A 22,265-nucleotide genomic window follows, 5' to 3' on the forward strand; every position below is an offset into this window, starting at 1 on the left:
ATTGTTTTAGCTGGTCTATGGTTACACTTGATTTCACAGTCATCAGTATTCTATTTAATGACATATCATACCATGAATCATATACCGTAATGGGCTATGTTGGTATTGGTTTACAAACAACTAACCTTGCCTTGATGTACTTACTTGCACTGAGGTACTTACTTGTAATGATGTACTTATTAGCAATAATGTACTTACTATTAATGATGTACTTACTTGCTATGATATACTAGCGATGATGTTCCTACTTACGCTGATGTACTTTCTTGCAGCGGTGTATTTACAAATGTACTTGTAATGATGTACTTACTTATAAAAATGTACTTACTTGTAACGATGTACTTACTTGTAAATAATATACTTGTTTGTAATGAGATGATAAGGATGTTGATGTGACTCGCTTTGATATTAGAAACTATTAGGCCCCTTCAATAAATATAAAATTGAGAAGTTATTGAACAGGTTAATTAAACACAAAATTCTTAAAATGGTTTTGTTAGCAATAAGAAATTGTCCTTTCTTACTTGAGCTCAAAAATTACAGATTTTGAGAACTAGGTGAAAAGCATAAACAGTAGCAGCTGTGTCAACTCAGCAACTGAGTATTTTAAGCTATAAACGGATTTACACTCTGTGCCAAAATTAGAAGACAATACAGTTGATGCAATTGCAAAAAACGATAGAAAAAGTGGTAAGAGGTGCCTATGATGCAAGTTAGGCAATAAAGCACTGCTGTGACCTTTAACTGCCTGTCCTAGAAAGCAAAAACAAAGAGGTTCAGAGGTTATCATCAAATGTCTGTATGAGGTTGCATAGGTTTTTTCCTGGGAACGCATGCGGAAAGACAGCGTTGTCAAGTTACTTTTGTGTTGGCTGTCTCCACTGGTGGATGTACGACTGTGAGCTAAAGAACACAGAGCATCATGGCGATCAGGAAAGAGACATGCTTAGGGTATGAGCCTAGCAATACGAGTTTGGGTTTACTATACTGAGTTTATAATACAATACTGGGTTTACCAGTATATTTCATATATATGGTAGTAATTATAAAGCAATAACAATATATTATTTTGAACTGGTGTGATAATGGTGCATATATATTTTAACAAAATCAAATAATAATTTATATGTTTTTAGCTTTATAAATTCAAACATGATTATATTCAAAATGTTGTTTGCTCAAGTTTTACATATTTATTTTAATTACAGACTGAAAATAGTTTATGTTTTAAAATAGTTAAAGTAGTTAAAATAGTTTTAAGTTTTCAGGAGTTATCATCTCGGTAGTAGCTGATAATATCTACATTTGCTACTTGTTCCATATTGTCATCTTGCTGACGCCTGACTATTCACTAATTTAAAAATGTTTCCAACTGTATGCAATAAAAGCTGTTTTTCATGAAGTTTAAAAACATGTATAACCAAAGATGAACTGAGAATATTATTTATCTTGTAGATTGTTGGTGGTTGTGCTTGTCTTCTCCTTGCTGACTGGTGTCCATGCTGGATACGAGCGGACATGTTCGGCAGAGGACTACAGCCTATTCCCTTACAGCACTGACTGCCAAAATGATTTTCTGAGAAACCTTGTAAGAGTCTGCAGTGATGAAAGTTAGTTATAAACATTACCTAATTACAAATCCGTGGCCTAATTTCCTGTTGATACAGAAACTGATAAGTGTCAGACTGTTTTCTATATGAGCACACATCCTTTGTCTGATCAGACAGAGTAGAATACTTTAGCTTTCTATAATCTAAATACAAATATAATGTGAGTTTTAGAGCATTTAAATACAACTTTAATTCATCAATCAAGTGCTGGTGAGAAAAAATTAAAGTATTCTTGCAAATCAACTTATTTTATATTTATATTTGTAGTCAGACAAAAACGTTCTCCATTCACTAGTTATGCTGCTGCACACAGATTCCTGCGGAAGAAGCGATCAGAAACAGAAAGTGGTATTTGGTGCGAGTGCTGTATTCACTCATGTACTTCAACAGAACTGGCAGCTCATTGCTGATTTATCCACATACATGTAAACTAGCTCTTAAAACATTGCAGAGACTTGTGTTGTTGTCTAGGAAACTTATGTTTGTATCTCCCTTTCCCCTGACTCAGACATAATTTTTTCATGTAATGAAAGAGGTAGAGAGATACAGTATAGCAAAGAGTTCAGCAGAAGTTGTTTTCTCTTTACCAACTTCTATATGTTTTATTTTTACAGTAAATAAAATAGCTGAGAGCTACAACCAGAGCAGTAGATACTTTTTCTACCGTTAACATAGTCTGCTTTGGAATACTTGAACAGTCACAACTCATCATTCAGAAGTCTCTGATTTCTGAAGTCGCAGTTTTATATATCTGAATACATTTATAGCTCTATATATCAATACATCTATGAATACATTTATAGCTCTATATATCTATATATCTCTGAATACAACTAATTGAACTTTTGTATCGCTTCCTTTTGGCGTTACAGCTGAAATTACACAAATACTATAATCTCCAAGTATGATGCATCAGCAATTGCTATGTTAAATAAAAAATATGGCCAATTGGGATAACACAAAAATAACACATTGTTGTATAATTTTAAATATACATATAACCAGGCCCGTATTCTCTGGGGCGGCTGGCCGGCTGAGCCGCCCCAACTTGCAACCAGGGAATTCAGGCCTGCATGTAACTGCTTGAGAATATAACAGATGTTTCTATATTTGTGTCAGCAAAGAAAGTGATTTATTTCCTTTTTTCATCTCATGAACAGCAAAGACCAAATCCATATTTTAGTAATATTGACAGCATTGGAGTTAAAAATTTGCTAACAACTTGTGTTGAAGTTGTGCTGACAACTCTTAAATGGAAAACGTGCTGATAACTCCTAAATTGAAAATGTGCTAAAACCTTGTACATGTGATATGGTTTAGCTATTGCCAACCATATTCACGGCTACCTTCATCATTGTCATTCAGGTTTAATTTGATGTCTGTAGCAGCGTTGTTTGCTGCGTGATCCTGGGAATAAGGTATTATCTAAGTAATATTAGCAATTTCGTTTACGCCATTCATAATCCTGAGATGATATTATTATTGTTTTCGCTGGTCTATGGTTACACTTAATTTCACAGTCATCAGTATTCTATTTAATGACATATCAAATCTTGAATCATATAATAGGTTAGGTAAGTATTAGTTTACAAACAAATAGCTTTGCATTGATGTACTTGTTATGATGTACTTACCCTGATTTAAATTACTTTAAGCAATGTACTTACTTGCAATAATGTACTCACTAGTAATAATGAACTCACTAGTAATAGTGTACTTACATGTAATAATGTACTTACATGTAATAATGTACTTACATGTAATAGTGTACTTACATGTAATGATATACTTATTGTGACTTATATTACTTATATACTTATAGTTTTTGTCTTGCCACTATTCCACAGCGTGAAGTCTCTAATTCGTGTTTATTAAATATGAGCTCATTACTGGGTTTCATTTGGGGATTACCAACTTCGAGAGGCTGTCACATAGACACCAACTATTTAGGCCCTAGTGAACCAAAGTCAGACCTCAAGGGTCAGCAACCGAAAATCGAGTGAGTGCAGAGCCAATGAAGAACTTGTTATAGCTGAAATATCAGGACCTCACAAAGTTGGAGTCGTCCTCTCCAATGCTCCTGCTTACTTACATGTACCTTTTGGCACAAATTTAACTCCCTCAAACTGTCCAATAGCAGCTTCGCTGTGCAAGCGCATATCCTATCAACAGATTTCATAAACTAAATTCTGCTTTTTCCACAGCTTGTGCTACTAAAGTCATATGGTTAAACGCTTGGCTTTAAGTCTGTGGGCAGACGCTTTTTTAATTCCTGGCATGTTCTCCAAGAGATACAGGCGGTGCCTCTCTGCCAGACATAATGTCATTCTAGAACCACACCTGCTAAAGCTGTCATCTGCTGAGGCACCAGCTCAGTCACACGAAAGATTATTGTACCAACTATGGAGCTTTGTTCAGACAAAGAGGAAAGCTAATGGCTCTTTCTCAGAGCCAGTGCGAGGAGTTGTCTACACAAACTCACCTTGTAGGTTTACTTGCAACAAAATTCACATTGCAGTTATTTGGTATCAAAAGATTTACCATGTCTTACTCTGTTGTGTTGTAGGTGCAAAATATGTGGGAATGTGTTTACAAGCTCTTAAAAGCTCAAAAACCAACAGTTAATCGCAGCCATCACGAAAACGCCGTAGGTTGAAATCTTTGTATTTTGATGACATATTCAAACATTGTGGTTATTGTTGTGACACATGATGTTATCACGTAAATTTAAAAGCCAATAAAAGGCTCAATATAAAACGTTTCGTAGCACTAGTTTATGACAAACACTTCGGCTTCTATTGGAAAGCCTGAATCAAATATAGATGATCGCTACTTTACAGTTTTGTTTAAGCCTGGTCTAATCATCTAGTCGTAATCTGATCATGTGACCCACACTTCCTGCCAAATGGCGCTAACAATTTCTGCAGCATTTTTCGACTATCACAGGAGACCAGCAGGCTCCTCATGTTTATCGGACAATGATATGTACTCTTTCGAGCTAAGGTTAAAAAATTAAACGAATTTTCACGATAGGTTATAAGATATCAGTGCTAAAAGTGACAGTATTACAATGATGATGAAATAGACGTGTAAGCACAATAGACATGGTTTTATTGAATGCGTGAAGCATAATTGTGAAAATATTTCGACAAATGAGGTGGAATGAAAGTCTAAACAGAAGCCATTGTGTTCAACTAGGTCCCATTTGAGCCATTTTTGAAAAGGATTCCAATCTATGACATTTTTGTGATGGCTGCGGTTAACTGTTCAATTTTGAGCTTTTAGAATCTTGTAATCACATTTCCCCATATTTTGCACCTACAACACAGCAGAGTAAGACATGGTGAATTTTTTGATACCAAATAACTGTAATGTGAACTTTGTTGCAAGTCAACCTTTAAAGACCATATGATCTGCAAGCAGCTCACTGCCTGCAGAGTGAGCTGCTTGCATGCTTGTGATTAAGCAGGGCCATCACAAACGCCTTCCTCATTCTGAGCTTCTTCATCAGGACCTGCTGTGGTTAACTTGGCCTTCATCGACCAAAAAAGACAAAGTCAGCTAGACTCTTTATCTTCCACAACATCCCTCTTCGGGTCCACCAACCCTATCAAGGAGTTGTTCTACCACATTAACCAGTCTCATTTACTTTACATGTTCATAGATGAAAGTCTGAATTATAGCAATTTGGATTGTTAGCTTGTTTATTTGGTTTCTGAAGATTATTTTTCATTCAAGTTCAACCAAATTAATAAAGTAGATCAAATATATTATTTAATAAAATAAATTCAAAATTAACCATTCCTATTAATATTTTTCTGCCTGCCACTCGAAAGGCTAAAGTAAAAATAAAATGCTGGGCACTTTTTAAAAATTTCATAAAACAAAGATCTATACAATGCATAAAGGTCTCCACAATGCATAGAGGTCTCCACAATGCATAGAGGTCTATACAATGCATAGAGGTCTATACAATGCATAGAGGTCTCAACAATGCATCGAGGTCTCTACAATGCATAAAGGTCTCTACAATGCATAGAGGTCTCCACAATGCATAGAGGTCTCCACAATGCATAGAGGTCTCCACAATGCATAGAGGTCTCCACAATGCATAGAGGTTTCCACAATGCATAGAGGTCTCCACAATGCATAGGGATCTCCACAATGCATAGAGGTGTCTACAATGCATAGAGGTCTCTACAATGCATAGAGGTCTATACAATGCATAGAGGTCTCCACAATGCATAGAGGTCTCCGCAATGCTTAGAGATTTCTACAGTGCTTGTTTAGTGTAAATGGAGTTGGTGTGAAGTTAAACTTTGAACTGTTGCTAATTGGTCACAGTGCGCTGAATTGGAATTTGGATAAATATTTCCAACGGTCCTTGTCTATTGCATGTTTATCAACAATTTGTGACTTATACAACAAATGTGAAATGGGAAACATATAAATGATTAATGACACATACTGTTAAAAAATTAAAGAAACAAAAACCCACTTAGACAGTTTTGATTATGGATGGATGAATGAATAATAGAGAGATTAAGAGTATGAATAGAACAAAATAAATTGCCTACTATACTATAATACTATAATAGCAGTTATTCCCTTCCAGAAAATTGATACATACCAGTTATAGCAGGCTCATAGCTATGAATTCTGGAAAAGAGGCAACGACGTATCGACCTAACGGTACCTTTTAAAATCTTGTATACAGATAATTGTTTTATGATAAGAGATGTTGTCCCAGTTGTTATAATATATAAAATCCATAGCTTTTGTTGAGCCGAGACCTTGTTTTAAAAACTCCCCTTCGGCTTCCCCAAGGTTGTTTGGTTTATAGGTCATGCTCAACTGATGAAACATGTTATACATGGGTTACTTACTCTACATGGGTGGAATGTGTAATTTGGAGTTAAGGTCTCTTTGCATCAATTATAGACATGGTCAATAATAATGTGAAATAAGCACTAACCGTAAAACCTTCATTTAAATGCTACCTTTATTTAAATGCTACCTCTAATAAAATGCCACTATAGGAAAAGGGTTAAAAATACAGCCCCACCTTTTAATTAAACCCCACCTCTATTTGGCCACCACTTTGATCTTTACAAACCAATAATAGAAAGGAATCAGTAGAAAAGTGTCCACAAAACGGTACAAATAATGACTCGATTACATCAATAACAAATAATAATTCTTTTATTGTTGCTTTAGGGTTTTCATGGTTTTAGTGATGGTATGACTGAGAAGATAGATTGTCACAATCATCAGAACCACCTTATGATTTGAAGTCACTAAGGTCTGAATCCGATCCATTGTTTTCAAATTTATCCATAATGAGATTTACAATCTCACCTGAGTATTTTGATGAACAAGCAGAATGCTCTTCAGGAATACAGTGTGAGGTAATAACAGCCATTGTCACGGCGTATAGAAGCTCAATTTGTAACTCGAAAGCTATTCGTTTTTCTTAAAACATTGAAAGCCTCCCCATAGAAATAAGTAACAACTGTATTCCTATTTTTTACTCAAATTAGTTTTTGTTTTAACTCAGATAATTCAGTGCGTATAAAAAAATTTTGAGGCCGACAGCATTAATGTAGCTCTTTATGCAGGAAAGTGCAAAATATAGGCAATATTGCTTCGCTAGTAAAACAGTAAATTTAGATTTCCAAAATTCTGCCCATCGAGTCGAAAAATATAGCGCCACTCTTTATTCAAATATCTCCTTTAGTAGCACACCGCAATAAAGGAAGGGTGGATAAATACGGCGGTATAGTGTTTAAATAGAGGTTTTATGGTATATCTATGTGTATGTGATTTACATCCTAAAACACACAGGTTCCACGCTTATTGTTTGGTGCAAGCAGAAATGGTTGCCCAGAGCAACTCCTATTCAAGATAACATTTAACTGTCCATGTAAAAAATTGTTAGTTGTTAGTTTTTACAGCTTTTTGCAATTGACCTTAGGAATAGTTGCTAATAGAACCGAAAATTGCAGGCATGTAAATTGAAATGGCACATTTGAAAATAACAAATGAAAAAATAGGTAATGACGGTAAAGCTTTTAAAAAACTTTCAAAAGAAAAACTAAAGCAAAACGTAATATTAATTAATAATAAAAAGTACATACTGAGCTTGCAACTTGCAATCGCGGCTAGAAGTAAAAGTGGTAATACAACTCCAATATGCTGAGCCAATGTAATGCAAGGAAAACAATGCTGAACCAATAGATTGTGGATAAGGACAAATATGATATCGAAGAAAGATAAGGGCGACTTATTTTAATTTCATCATTTTTTATAATACAATATACAAGACATTTGCAGAGCTTTCTTGCTTATGTTGTTTGTGTGCTTTCAAACCGGCAGCTGCTACTGCTGCCCAACCATGCCAGTCATTTCTTCCATTAGCCAGAAAGTTCATTATTGTTGGTGAAGATTGTGGTTACCCACAAAGTGTCGCAAGGTGAGTCTAATGGATGATAGACCGAGTTAGTTGTTAATTCCAATCATTCTACTCCGACAGTCATGTTCAACAACACTCTTAGTGTAGTGGTAAGAACTTAGGCCTCCAGACTTGAAGGTTCCATGTTCAAATCCATTGTGAAATGGTTTTTTCATTGCCAGATTTAAATTGCTATTACAGGCACACAAATGGTGTACCTACAAACAGACAAATGACAAACGCTGAGATTTATAGATTAGATGACATGTCATTCTCTGTAACTCTGTTCTCTGTTAGTTATAGTAACAGAGTTATCATCTGAAAATTAAACTAGATCCAACTGGTCATTCTCCTAGTTTATTAGCAGGCGTTGAAATACCAATGATAAGATTACTCTCGCAAAGTGTGAAAAATGTTTTTTCTATTGTTTTTAATTCTTGAAGTTAAATAACTTGAAACTTTTAAATCTACAAACAGAAATAAGTATAAAAATTGGTAGAAGTCATCAACATTACAGAATGTGTCAGCTATGAGGCTGGTTCATGCTAGATCGCAGTATGTCAGCATTAATCTCACAATACATGTACTTCACGGATCATTTGCAATAAAAATGTTCACATTATCCCAAACCCATTCGCATTTACATGAGTGAAATGTCCACATCATAGCATTATCATTATACAATGCGGTCATGAAAGCAATAAAATTCTAGTCTCGCAGCAACTGTCAAAAAAATGGATCAAGCAATCCGCGACGGCCAATCATCATCGCTAAAGTGGTGCACATTGCACAGGCTGTCGTGGATGCTCAAAAAACTATTCGGAAAGTTTGACAGGTGCAATCGTTCCCGATGTGTCAGCATTGCCTAGACGAACCCATCGGTTTACAGAGCACAGAATCAATGAGTATTTGTCGGGAGGACAACTCCAACATCAGAAGATATAGTGTGAGCCAGCCTATAAGTATATTCATGCCAAAAAGGGAAGCGCATACACTTGATGTCATAACATAAGCTTAGAGCAGAGTTGAGGGTAGAAGAGTTTGATGCAGGTTAAACAAGGGTGCACCTGCTTGTGACCCTCAACTCTGTGGTTTAGCTAGATAGGAAATGAGTGCAGAGGCTATCATCAAATGATTCCATAAACATTACGTAAGTTTATGTAGAGAAGCATGCAGAATGACAGCGCTGTCTAATTAGTTCTGCTTCATCTGTCTCCACCGGTGGATGTAAAATTGTTAGCTAAAGAACACAGAGCACCATGTCGATCAGGAAAGAGACATGTTTGGGGTATGAGCCTAGCAATACGAGTTTGGGTTTACTATACTGGGTTTATAATACAATACTGGGTTTAGCTCATATATATGGTAATAATTATAAAGTAATGCTAACAATATAATGTTTTAATTTACCTAATTATTTTGTAATTTTATAAACTTGAGTATTACTATAAGTCTTAAATGCTTTTAAATCTTTCAGCTCACACTTCATTTTTAAATTTATGCTAGTATAATGATAGTCTGTTTTTTACTCACCCTAGTCCTACACATGAACCTACTTCATACCTTTAAAATACGACACAAATTAGTTTCATATCACCATCATTCTCATGTACACAACCAAATCACTTTGCTACAGAATCTATTGTGTACCTCGTAAGCAGTAGTTGCTTTACAAGCTGTGATTACAAAATACTACTTAGTGGTAAGTAGTATAAAGCATCAATCTTTGGTAGCTTCTTGTGCTCTAACTCTAAAATATACTGTATAATAAAATGTAATACATAAATATATATAATACTGATCAGTACAACACGGTATAATTCTAATTCTAAAAGTTGAACATAGTTTGTTAAATTATATTAGCATGATGGAAGGTCTCTCCTTTACTCTGTTGTATACTTACTAAATTAGACTGTATCTTATGTTGAGCACCTAAATATACATTTGTTACGTGACAAAGATAGTTTTATATTGTCAGTACTCTCATGTGTCACAGTGTTAAAACATTTTGTAGGAGTGAACAGGAATAGTGACTCTATAAGCAAAGTTTCATTAAAAATGCATCTAGTTTGTAGCTGATAATACGAACATTAGTTACTTGTTCCATATTGTCTTGTTGCTGACGCTTGGCCATTCACTAATTTTCACATATTTCAAACTGATATGCACAAAAAACCTTTTTTTTCCCGAATTTAAAAAAATGTATAACCAAATATAGACTGAGAATAGTATTTCTATTGTAGAATGTTGGTGATTGCGCTTGTCTTCTGCTTGATGACCGGTGTTCATGCTGGATACGAGCAGACGTGCTCGGCGGAGGACTATAAGCTGGCCACTCTCGTTTCTCACTGCACAAAAGACATTGCGAACATGTTGATGACAGCTTGTCAAGGAGAAGGTTGGTGCTAATGATTAGCAATGGCACTTCTGTTGTTGGATTAACTGTTTATGTAGAGACTTTATAATAGTAATATTGCTGTTCATATTAAACATCCTTTGTCTGGCCAGATAGAAGACCAGATGAAGGATGTTTATTGGTGTGTATACAACAACAAAAATCTTTATTCAGCAAACATACGCCGTTTGTTGGTGTATGTGTCACCAACAACCGCCGTGTCTAAAGCAGTACTGAATTTAGTGCTGAGTAATGAGTACTGAACCTACGATAATGCGATAAGCTGTCTAAGCTGCCACCATCACGATATATAAAAATGATTAGCACGAATTACAACATTCTATAAAAAATAAATTGTTCTAGAATATTCTGCAAAAGTTCTACTTTATGGTATAGGTCATCTGATCATCTGAATCTTCATAATATTCAAATAGACTGAGTTTTTATAATTTAATTGTTATATTTACAGCGAGACAAAAGCGCTCCCCGTTCACCAGCTATGCTGCCGCGCACAGATTCCTGCGAAGAAAGCGCTCAGAAGAATATAGTGACAAAGGTGTACTCTGCGAGTGCTGTATTAACCAATGCACAACAGCTGAACTTCTGGCTCACTGCGACTCACCAACAAACATATAAACTAGCTTTCAACACACTGATGAATCTAGTGATTTTGTTTACAAAACCTGCTATTTGTATTACATCTTTTCTGACTTAAATACACCCGTTGAGATGCATGTCTCTCACACAATAGAAACAGCTAGTAACACAATATAACATTGCAGCTATACACTACTAATTTATTTCGCTTTTGCTTTTAATAAAACTACTGAATTTTATATATCAATGTGCCTAGTATGTTATCCTTCTCCTCTTAACATAAAAACGCTAAGACCTATATAATCAATGTGTCTAGTACAGTGGTTTCTGACCTGGGTTTGATCAAGCTCTGGAGGTTCTGTGAGTCAGTCTCAGGTCTCTCAAAGGCAATAGCAGAAGTCACACTGATTTGCAAGGTTATGTCATTATAAAAGGATATGTAATTTGTTGTGAGCTCATGCATTGTATTGTTTTTGTTCTTTGAACACAGTGATGCTAATGTAGAGCTCATTTATTGCACCAGGCAACATATAACTGCCTTGAATGTGAAAAAATCATATTTTATTTTTCATTAACGAGCACTTTCAGTGAAAGTGCATAAGAAATGGGAGGGGTTTGGTCCAACAAGGTTAAAAATGACTGGTCTAGGATGTTTTAAAAGAAAATAATGAGAGCTTTTAATTCCTAGATTTTAATAGCTATAGTCGGACGTACCAAAGGAAATAAAGACAGACAAACTTGAGATATATATATACTAGCTGTTTTACCTGGCAATGCCTGAGTAATAAAAAGGTCTTTGGACAGAAAATTGATTTGTATTTAACATATAACAACATTTGCCATTCTAACTTGATATCATACAAAACTTGATATCATGAGAAAAAACTTAATATCATGAAAAACTCCATATCATGAGAAAAGTGTTTTGTGTAGTTCAAATAAATTAAGAGAAAAAATAAAAACAACTGTAAAGGTTTTTAAGCTTTATCAAACAACTGTACCTTTTAAACTTTATATCATGAGAAAAATGTTTTGAGCAGGTCAGATAAAATTAAAAAATAATAAAAGAATTATAAAAAGGTTTAGAGAAATAAATAAATAAATAATTAGCAAGTAATAGCTAAACTAAGTCTGTTTTATCACGATTACAATATAAGATGATTCGGTAATGATATGATTAATAAAAAATTAAAATAAAAATCCTGAATATGTTAAATTAATAATAAAATTTTTTGCATAAAAGTGTGTGTGTGTGTGTGTGTGCGTGCGTGCGTGCGTGTGTGCGTGCGTGTGCGCGTGCGTGTGCGTGTGCGTGTGCGTGTGCGTGTGCGTGTGCGTGTGCGTGTGTGTGTGTATAAAAAAGGTTACTGTTCCACCAGAAGCTATCAATCAAAACTTTGAATACGACTGTACTGTTACATCTCAATACTGGTACAAATGTAAAAATGAGATATCGTACTGTCTTTTTAGTACGATTCAAATACATGTATATAATCAGTCCACAAATCACCAAATTTTAGGTTCGAGATAAATTATTGTTGATATCGTGGGGCGGAACAAATTAGCCCTAACAAAAAAGACTAAGAATCATATATAATGTTGCATATACTTAGGTTCCAAAACATCTCTTAACATGGGCATCGTAACGCGCGGGCGCAATGCTAAAATAATTAGCGTGTGCATACGTTATACGGTATATGATATTGGTTAGGATTATTATGCCTTGTATGGCTCAGCGGTAAAGCGCCTAGATTTTAAACTTGTAATAGTGATCTTCGTGTGTTCAAATCCATCAGATTGCGGCACTTGAACTTCAAGATTTTAACAGCTATAGATTTACATAGACAGCGACAAATACACAGACAAACTTTGAGAAATTGATATATATATATATATATATATATATATATATATATATATATGTGTGTATATAGGCCTACTACTTCGATGGAAATAATTTCATTTCAAACATAAATGAATTCACAACAGAGATTAATCTTTCAGATAGAAATAAATAATAAATAACTAATAATAAAAATAAATAGAATAACAAATGTGACAAATATACAAATTAGAAGTTACAAATCTCTTAGTTATATAATCTCACAGTTAGATAACCGTATTACATGTAAATTTTTACTAAAAACTTAAACAACTTTTTCCAACTGTTGTTTCATCTTTCAACTCTTCAAGTACATCACAAGTTTAAAGTTAATTTGAGAAGCTAGACCTTTTGGCCTTATACTTTCCTACCTATACACACCTTTTGTTTAGTCAAAGAAAACCAACAAATATATTAACACATTAATAATAAAACAACATAAACTGAAAAAATTCCAATAGGATGCAAACATCAATCTAAAAATGCTGATAGAAAACAAACAATTTGAATGTTGAGTATAAGAAATGGAGAATAATTGAGAAAAAGCGTTCTTGGCAGTTGCTACCCAATTTTGTTGGTTCTGGCCAGATGAATGGCATTCTTCTAGTCTTATAACACTTAGAAAAACATATTAACTAAACAATACGCCCAGGCAGCGTCATTCATATTATTGAATTATTCCAAGTTGTAAGTTACCAGTCAATTTATCTCAGTGCACTGCTTCCAGCTGGCAGCATCAAATTAAGTTTGTGCTGACTCGATTCAAGGTGTTTGTTAGGATCGACTCACTAGAGTTTCAACTAAACTGTTATGTATGTGTGAGTGCTCCCTCAAAGATTGACTATGATGCTATCTTTTAGCTCTATGATTTTGACTGAAGATATCCGAGTTCAGTGACAAGGGGCCCTCAATGACTGGAGACACGCCCAGACATGCCTAGTTGCAGAGAGCAATACAGTACAAGGTTGGATGTCATTCTTGTCACTACCAGTGAATGTCCTTTTGTGGGAGTTGAACCTCAACCCTGTTGTTTCCAAGTCAGGCATTTTAGACAACTGTTATGTACAACGAGGAACACCAGCAGCCATTCTCTCCAAGGTTGAAGTGACAGATAGCTATGGTTTAAGTGACAGATAGCTATGGTTTAAGTAGCAGATAGCTATGGTTTACGTGACGGATAGCTATGGTTTAAGTGACAGATAGCAATGGTTTACGTGACAGACAGCTATGGTTTAAGTGACAGATAGCTATGGTTTAAGTAGCAGATAGCTATGGTTCAAGTGGCAAATAGCTATGGTTTAAGTGACAGATAGCTATGGTTTAGGTGACAGATAGCTATGGTTTAAGTGACAGATAGCTATGGTTTAAGCGACAGATAGCTATGGTGTAAGTAACAGATAGCTATAGTGTAAGTAACAGATAGCTATGGTTTAAGTGGCAGTTCGCTGGCTGTCAGATGACTAAATTCAGCTCCAACCACTTTTACTACTTTTCACATGTTAGTATAATTGTATAAATAATTCTATGAATACATTTACTATCACATATAAACAACAAGCCACTAGTCATTGCTAGCCACAAGCTGCCTTAGCAATGATTAGTAGCTATTATCTGTCATCAACTCAAGTTACAGTTTAGTGATTGGAAGAAGGCTTTGTCAGTATTTATATTTTTATTGGTTTTTATAAGTAGATTAATTTTCTTCCTTTGAATAATACAGTAGGCGCTCCTACAACGTAAATAATTTGTTCCAGGACGATTTAAGACCGAATTTACATTATAAGAACAGTAACATACATGTAACTTGCCTACCCCGTTCCAAGATCTTTCCAAACTTACCCCTTTGTCCATGCAAAGAGAAAAGTTTGACTTAACTCTTTTAATTTGTGTGCTGTACCATAACTGCAGCACTATTGATTTGCATCGACAACTGTTCTCCTTTTTAAGATCATTCTCACTGGTTTTATAGACTATGATTGCAATAATTTTACAACAGGTTGATAGGAACTGCACATTTTCTACGTTCACTTATAACAATTTTCTTATTTTTTCTAAACAGCAAAGTCTATTCTGCAAAGTAAAACTAATAACAAATATTTTGTACACGTACAATAAGGCAAAGCAACAAAATATTTTTGTTATAAAAAGCGGTGCTACCTGGCCGTCGTCTATCTGTATTCAGGGGGTCAAGGTTAGGATATAAGATAACTTTTGATGATACTCCAACTCGTGACATTCAGATTGGTAGACCGACGCTGTAACACCTGCACCAATCGAGCGCCTTGGCATTGATGAACAATTGCGCAGGTATCCTATTTTCCTTTTGGTCGACACATTTAACGATCTATTACAACGAACTAGAATGTCACGAAAGTTATACATATATATAACGCTATACGCAAGGCGGTTTTTCTTTCACAAGTGCGCTGTGTTAATTAACATTAAAATCAAATTTGAAAACTCACCCGACTTGACATGTTACGTTATATGGAATTTTTGACGTAGTAGAAAGCAAAAACTTCACATAAATTCTTTACGTGCTCTGGAATTTTCGTTATAGGAGGTATAGTTATAGGGGCGTCTGATGTATAGTAAATTTATAATGGTTTGCTACAGAAAAATAGCTGAGCCAAGCATTAGTTTTGTGATGGAAATATATGTATTACTTTATAAGCAAAAATTTCATTTCAAACAGAAATGAATTCATAGAGATGAATCTTTCAGATAGAATTTTATTAACAAATGTCAAAATATACAAATTAAAAGTTACAAGTCTCACAGTTATATAATCTCACAGTTATATAATCTCACAGTTATATAATCGAATTACATGTAAATTTTTACTAAAACTTTTTCAAAGATTCAGCCATAAACGTTGTATTTTCTATTCGCCAACTCAAATGATTGGTGTGAATGTGTATGACAAATTAAAAATTTTCAAATTTTACAGAACTTTACAAACAAAAAACTTTTTTGCATCAGTTTCATTTGTTCTGATCTGTTTAATCAGTTCTGAATATTTTCTCTGCAATCCTTGGCTACAGTTATATGTCACAATATGCCATTCTTGGTTGCTGAAGTGCAGGCTGAAGAGATACCTCCAAGGGCTTCTTATTCCACTCAACTAGCAGTCTGTTAAACTCTAAGTCTTGGCTGAGATAACAAAAACAAAAATATATTGTCATAGACAATCCTTAGAATAGTCTCATTGAGCTCTGCCAACACAAATAGTACACTGTGAGTTCAGTATGTTTTCTCTCCAGGTATAATAGCGTCATTTATGTTTGTTTTTTGTCTGACGTAGAAAGTCGTCACAACAAAGTCGATGACCATTTGTCTGTTTTTATCGCAAACATCATAATTGGCGTACTCAGCATTATTTATTTTGACAGAGATCCTGTAAAATAAACCTGTACATGTAGTTCTGTACAGAAGAGTTTTGTATGGGTAGCCTAAGCTGCTGGCGTTTAATTAGCAGTCATTTCAATACTGGCCACTAAATGGATCACTATAATCAAAGACTATTTTGATGTTTACAGCTGACCAATTCTAACTCTTTCTATGGTTCTACTAATTTGTAGGGTACCTACCAATATTATTATATTGGTAGGTAAGGCAACATATTAGGCCTGTGGTAGATATTCTTCTCAATTAACTTGTGTCTTGAAAAACAAACTTTTAATAGACTATTCATTGAGCTCACTATCTCACAGGTCGAATGACCAAACAGGGATATCAGACACTCAGACATCAATGTCTCATGGTTCAAAGCTTCTGAGTTAGAGTAACTCTGTCAGAACTTCTTAGAGCTCTTCGAAATGCTACTTTATAGCCTGGAACTCCTTATATGATTACTCTCTTTATATTACTTTATATATCTCTAGTTTTTAAAGTTTGGATCACAAGCTGTTTGGTCACCTGATGTTTGGACTCAAGCTGTGTCTCATCTATCTTGTTGTTAGATCATGACTCAGGTAGCACCTGCTAGCACCTGCTAGCAGAGATCTCACCAAGACTTTTCTGAGTCAAAGAAGTCTTACAAGGCATAACTTGCTTATATACAGTTTCTTTTTGAAGGACATAGAGGTATTTTGATACATTGAGCTATTACGATACATCTATTCTGATACATAGAGGAGTTCTAATAAGTACAGCTTTTGCAGTTTGACCAAAACGCAGACACACATTATCTAATATAAAAATGTAGTAGCCAAAAATATCATTGGTTTAGTGTTGAAGGATTTCACTGGCAGAAATGCATTTATAGGTTGCTGTTTACAATATTTCTTTTATTCATCCTAAACCGGAAATCAACAAAATTGAAACCTTGTATTTTATGCTGTGCTTCATAAGTAAAGGAAAAGCTATGCAACTGGTTCGTTTTTGGCACGATGATAACCTAACTTCCTAAATTTACTGTAGCAAGTTTGGGTTGGATTTGATAACACTGCGAGCTGTGATCGTTGTTTTTGTGTAGGTATGAAGGCAAGTAATTCAAAAGGCTTTTCAGTAGAATGAACGATATTCACGAGCAGCTATGAAGCTTATAAATAAGTTTGTCAGTGCGCAGGCAAATCATAAACATAGTGTGTAGTATATACTATTTACCAATAAAATATACGTAGTGATATCGAAGTCTTATACAAACATGTGCAAATGGCAACATTGGACTGCACCGACATCTTTGCTTTGTCACACATCAATGAACAAATTGTGCTGCTTAAAACACTATGTCGGTGATGGATTTTCCTTCAACACAGCAATTAAAAAGGAAAAGATTGCTACATTTTCACTCAAGTCGTTTTGCTTTTTAAAAATAGAGAATTAGGTCAATTTTTCTACAATGACAGTAAAAACTCAATTCAACTCAATTCTTACTAATAGAATGCTCTGAGTCAATACAGTTCTACAGTAAGTAAGAAATACCAAAGAATCGATTCTTTTCAATTCATTTGTGAAATGAGCCTTAAGCCTCAAGGTTTGCTTGAGTAAGTAGGTAAGTCGAGTGCCCACTTTTGTCTAATACTTATATCTTAACCAGTTAGTTTCATTGTCTATAAAGCCAATCATATTCACCGTAAAATCTTTACTTCAATGTCACTTTTATTTGAATGTCACCTCTAATAGAACACCACTATAGGAGAAAGGTGGAAAAATACAGCACCGTTCCTTAATTGAATGTAGCCTGACTGACTGTATTTGACTGCCACTTTGGCATTCTTTGATCTTTGAACCAAGAAGTAACTAAGGAATAACTAGGGAGTAACTGAAAAGTAACTAAGGAGCAACTAAGGAGTAACTATGGAGTAACTAAGGAGTGACTAAGGAGTAACTAAGGAGTAACTAAGGAGTAACTAAGGAGTAACTAAGGAGTAGCTAAGGAGTAACTAAGGAGTAACTATAGAGTTACTAAAGAGTAACTAGGGAGTAACTAAGGAGTAACTAAGGAGTAGCTAAGGAGTAACTAAGGAGTAACTAAAGAGTTACTAAAGAGTAACTAGGGAGTAACTAAGGAGTAACTAAGGAGTAGCTAAGGAGTAACTAAGGAGTAACTATAAAGTTACTAAAGAGTAACTAGGGAGTAGCTATGGAGTAACTAAGGAATAGCTAAGGAGTAACTAAGGAGTAGCTAAGGAGTAACAAGGGAGTAACTAAAAAGTAACTAAGTAGTAACTAAAGAATAGCTAAGAAGTAACTACGGAGTAAATAGGAAGTAATTAGGGAGTCATGTCCATGATGTAGCATAGTTTCATCAGCTTAGAGCTGGTTCAACTTTGTAGTGAATGGACTATTACAAGTATGCTTACCACATTTTCTATTTATGCGTTAGTGTCCCATCTGCATGAAAGTGTCCAAGAATGTTGTAAAAATTGGTTTTGTTATGTGTTTTCACATTTATTCATGTCTCGTTATGCACTGCTACATTATTTTGTGTCATAAAACTTCTGTAAACTTTCAGATACTGGTCTATAAGAAATAGAAGAGGTGTCTTTTTTTATAGTCAGAGTTTGCACGAGCTCTAGAAATGGTATGTTGACAAACGTGTAGAATATTTGGCAGTATATTCTACACTAAAACGTGTAGAATATACTGCCAAAACTATTGTTATTCAGTCCTGCGAAATGGAAACAATACCTTGTTTATGTGAGAGAAAATATACGCACAAGATAGTGACATCACATTGATGTTACAGTCACAGATGCATCTGAGGGTTCACTTTATACGAACTCCTTTCACTGGTTTTGCCGAAGGAGCTTTGGCCCATGTACAATGTTTATCTACTTGATGCCAATAGCCAGCCTGTTTTTAGTACGCATAACAAAATAATCCGGGAACTGATATCAAACAATGACAGGCTAATTGGCAAAGGATTCTATGCCATTACCTTCTGTTCTCAAAACCTGCTTAGTGTAATGGATTACTGGGCGGATGATTTTTAGCCTCATGCCACCCTTTTTGCTGGAGTATTGTAATCAAGTCATACAATTGGACAAACACAGCTCAGGGGTTATGTACGTTTGGCATGCTTCTTATTACTGGTGAATGTTTTGCCAAAATCACCACTATGTAGAAACTGTTTATAGCGCCAGTAACTTAGGTGATTTATGTCGCTCAGTCTCCTGTTTAATTAGATCAGAATAAATAAATAGAAATGTGCTGCCAGCTTTATCTGGCTGACCGTAAATTTTGCACACACAGCAAACCTGCTTTACGTGTAATCCAGGAGGCAATCTTTATCTAGAGAATTTAATGAAAGAGTTGGGTTGTGAGAGCCACAAGCGGATGCTCACATGACTGGAGTGATGAAGCAGGTGCTCATCTGACTGAAGTGATAAAGCGGGTGCTTATATGAGTGAAGTGATGAAGTGGGTGTTAATCTGACTGAAGTGGTGAAGCATGTTCTCATCTGATAGAAGGTGTGAAGCGTGTGGTCATCTGACTGAAGTGATGAAGCAGGTGCTCATATGACTGAAACGATGAAGCAGGTGCTCATATGACTGAAGTGATGAAGCAGGTGCTCATCAGATTCGAATAGTTGCTCAATGGCTCTCAACCTGCATTTGTTAAACTAGTCGAATTTTCTCATAATTAATATACTGCATTTTTTTTAATATCTTCTTAATGGCACATGATTTCTTTAAAGAAACAATTCTATTAAATAAATTATGTATAATAGTAGACTGAAAAAAGCTCATATGGCAGCAATTACGACTTGTAGTAAATAATAAAAACAGATATCGCATGGAGGAAGTGAACTCTGACAATTACCGCTTTCATTCAAAATATTTTTGTAGAACCCAGCTTCTCTCAAATAAATATAGAAATAAGTCAGATCTTTATAGCCTTGAATCCATCTGTATCAAAGACTGCTTTGAAAATTGAGTGATTGGAACTGATTCTATAGACCAGCAAGTGTGTTCAAAGCTGAGCTACTATAGAGACCTGGAGTAGAACAGTCTCATAAACTTAATTAATAGAAATCACTATGGACTAATAAATATGATATTATAATAAATATTAATATAGGGTGCTTAACTTTTAAAATCAGTCAATAAGCAATACTTTACTGGTTGTCTCTTTAAGGTTGCATTTTTAGAGAATATTTTTGTGATTTTCTTAAAAATGATAAATTTGCTAAAGCAAAACAAATCTAGTAGCATAGAACCGGCATGAATCCTTTCGCATTCAGTCAACCTATCATGACTTGAATTTTTGAAAACAAGAATTTGGTTAGACCAATGATATAAAACCCCCCACAAGGATAGGCGACGGCTATCATATGGGCGGAGTTTAATGATCGAGCTCTGTTCGATCGCTTATTCTTGTGGTGGGTTTTATATCATTGGTTAGACTATGGTCAGATTATAAATAATCATTAAATTACATGTTTTTCTTATCAATTACTTTGTTAGTTTTATTCTAGATTTTATTATTCACATACATTTGTTTGATAATTCTACAAACTTCATGGTGCTGCATAACTTGTTAAGCGAACAGCGCAACAATAACTGAGTTTCACTATAGGAAACCGGAAATAATAAACTAAGACCAAAATACGAAAAATTTCAGAAATGCATTTGGTTTGTCATCATAAAGATGAAAATATAAGATAAACCACGTATCCAAATAAATCAGTGTATTTTCTGAAGATTGTTTTAGCTGAGGAAGTTTTAGATAGTGCAACTCCTAAAATGGAAAACTAATTCCCGTACGGCAACCTTTATAACTCCTTTTTTGAGATGTCACTTTTTTAAGATTGTACTTATTGTATGTAGAGTTTCTTCACTTAGCTTCTTAGTAAGTTTAATTTCAGCTTGTTTGGAATGTGAAGATAAGCATGGGTTGCTGTCATGTGCTGACTTCAAGAGTAGAAGCAGAATCTAACGAGGCAAATAGGCAGATATGCTGACCTCTAAACTTCTACCCTTTTGATTATCTTGTTTTTGCTTCTACTAGACATCTAATTGTTTCTATGTGATAAACATCTTGTGATGCATAGGTTTCCTACCTCTAGACCAATCAGATAGAGTAATACATGACAGCAAAGTCGATATAGTTAAAAAAACAGTGCTGTGAAAAACATTAATATATATAAGTAGGTTGGATGTCAGGTTATCTTTTTCTAAAGAATTCGGGCTATTTATTAGCGTAGCTCTACACACCAGGCCAGCTCTAACTTCTGTCCATTGTTAGACATCTGCTTTATTTTTTTACACAGCCTTTAATTTTACTGCTGAGCAATCCTACAGTTACTGCTGAGAAACTTTTGAGTACAAAGTGATAACAATCGAACTTAAAAATATAAATTGATTGGTTATTTGTAATGTCGACTTTCAGATATGGCTAAGCTGCAGTAAGTTAAAAACTTATCACCTGTCATCACCTGTCGTCACATGTCATCACTTGTCATCACCTGGCATCACCTGTTGTCACCTGTCATCCCCTGTCATCACCTGTCATCACTTATCATCACCTGTCATCACCTGTCGTCACCTGTCATCAATGTACTCACAAAAAGAACGTAACTGCTGCTTTAATTATTTCATACGCAATTGAGTTTGATTTTGATTTTTATTAAAATCTCTGCATGTTTACAAACTCGACTGTTCTGACTATGCGCAGCCAGCATTTGTCAGGAGCTGTCGCTGTGATAATGAAACACAAACTGGCATCGGCAAGTTAATTGAATTCTGCTGGCCTCTCATCACCCAGTCTAGAATTAGATTCCACTAATCTACTAACAATTAAAAATGTTCTCTAATGATAACCAGTTACATCATGACTTGGGATAAGTTCTGAGCATCCACTTTTGTCACATTGTGTATGTTT

The 22,265-nt window shown here is 34.9% G+C and overlaps 2 protein-coding genes across 2 annotated transcripts; both read left to right on the forward strand.

Annotated features, from left to right (window-relative positions):
- Nucleotides 1-836: 836 nt before the first annotated feature.
- LOC137406463 (uncharacterized) lies at nucleotides 837-2,249 on the forward strand. The gene is made up of 3 exons (XM_068093045.1): nucleotides 837-951; nucleotides 1,456-1,610; nucleotides 1,878-2,249. Exons 1-3 carry the CDS (start codon nucleotides 923-925, stop codon nucleotides 2,018-2,020), a joined length of 327 nt encoding a protein of 108 aa, XP_067949146.1. The 5' UTR covers nucleotides 837-922; the 3' UTR covers nucleotides 2,021-2,249.
- Nucleotides 2,250-9,211: 6,962 nt separating this feature from the next.
- Nucleotides 9,212-11,294, forward strand: LOC137406137 (bombyxin A-2 homolog). Its single transcript, XM_068092668.1, has 3 exons — nucleotides 9,212-9,349; nucleotides 10,305-10,459; nucleotides 10,926-11,294. Exons 1-3 carry the CDS (start codon nucleotides 9,321-9,323, stop codon nucleotides 11,090-11,092), a joined length of 351 nt encoding a protein of 116 aa, XP_067948769.1. The 5' UTR covers nucleotides 9,212-9,320; the 3' UTR covers nucleotides 11,093-11,294.
- Nucleotides 11,295-22,265: the final 10,971 nt, after the last annotated feature.

This window comes from Watersipora subatra, chromosome 10 (assembly GCF_963576615.1).
Source record: "Watersipora subatra chromosome 10, tzWatSuba1.1, whole genome shotgun sequence".
In the NCBI taxonomy this organism is placed as follows: Eukaryota; Metazoa; Bryozoa; class Gymnolaemata; order Cheilostomatida; family Watersiporidae; genus Watersipora; species Watersipora subatra.

Coding starts and splice junctions, on each gene's coding strand:
- LOC137406137 (XM_068092668.1), top strand. CDS start 9,321: ATGTCGATCAGGAAAGAGACATGTTTGGG. Junction 9,350..10,304: donor AGGAAAGAGACATGTTTGGG/GTATGAGCCTAG, acceptor TTTCTATTGTAG/AATGTTGGTGATTGCGCTTG. Junction 10,460..10,925: donor GACAGCTTGTCAAGGAGAAG/GTTGGTGCTAAT, acceptor TTATATTTACAG/CGAGACAAAAGCGCTCCCCG.
- LOC137406463 (XM_068093045.1), top strand. CDS start 923: ATGGCGATCAGGAAAGAGACATGCTTAGG. Junction 952..1,455: donor AGGAAAGAGACATGCTTAGG/GTATGAGCCTAG, acceptor TTTATCTTGTAG/ATTGTTGGTGGTTGTGCTTG. Junction 1,611..1,877: donor AAGAGTCTGCAGTGATGAAA/GTTAGTTATAAA, acceptor TTATATTTGTAG/TCAGACAAAAACGTTCTCCA.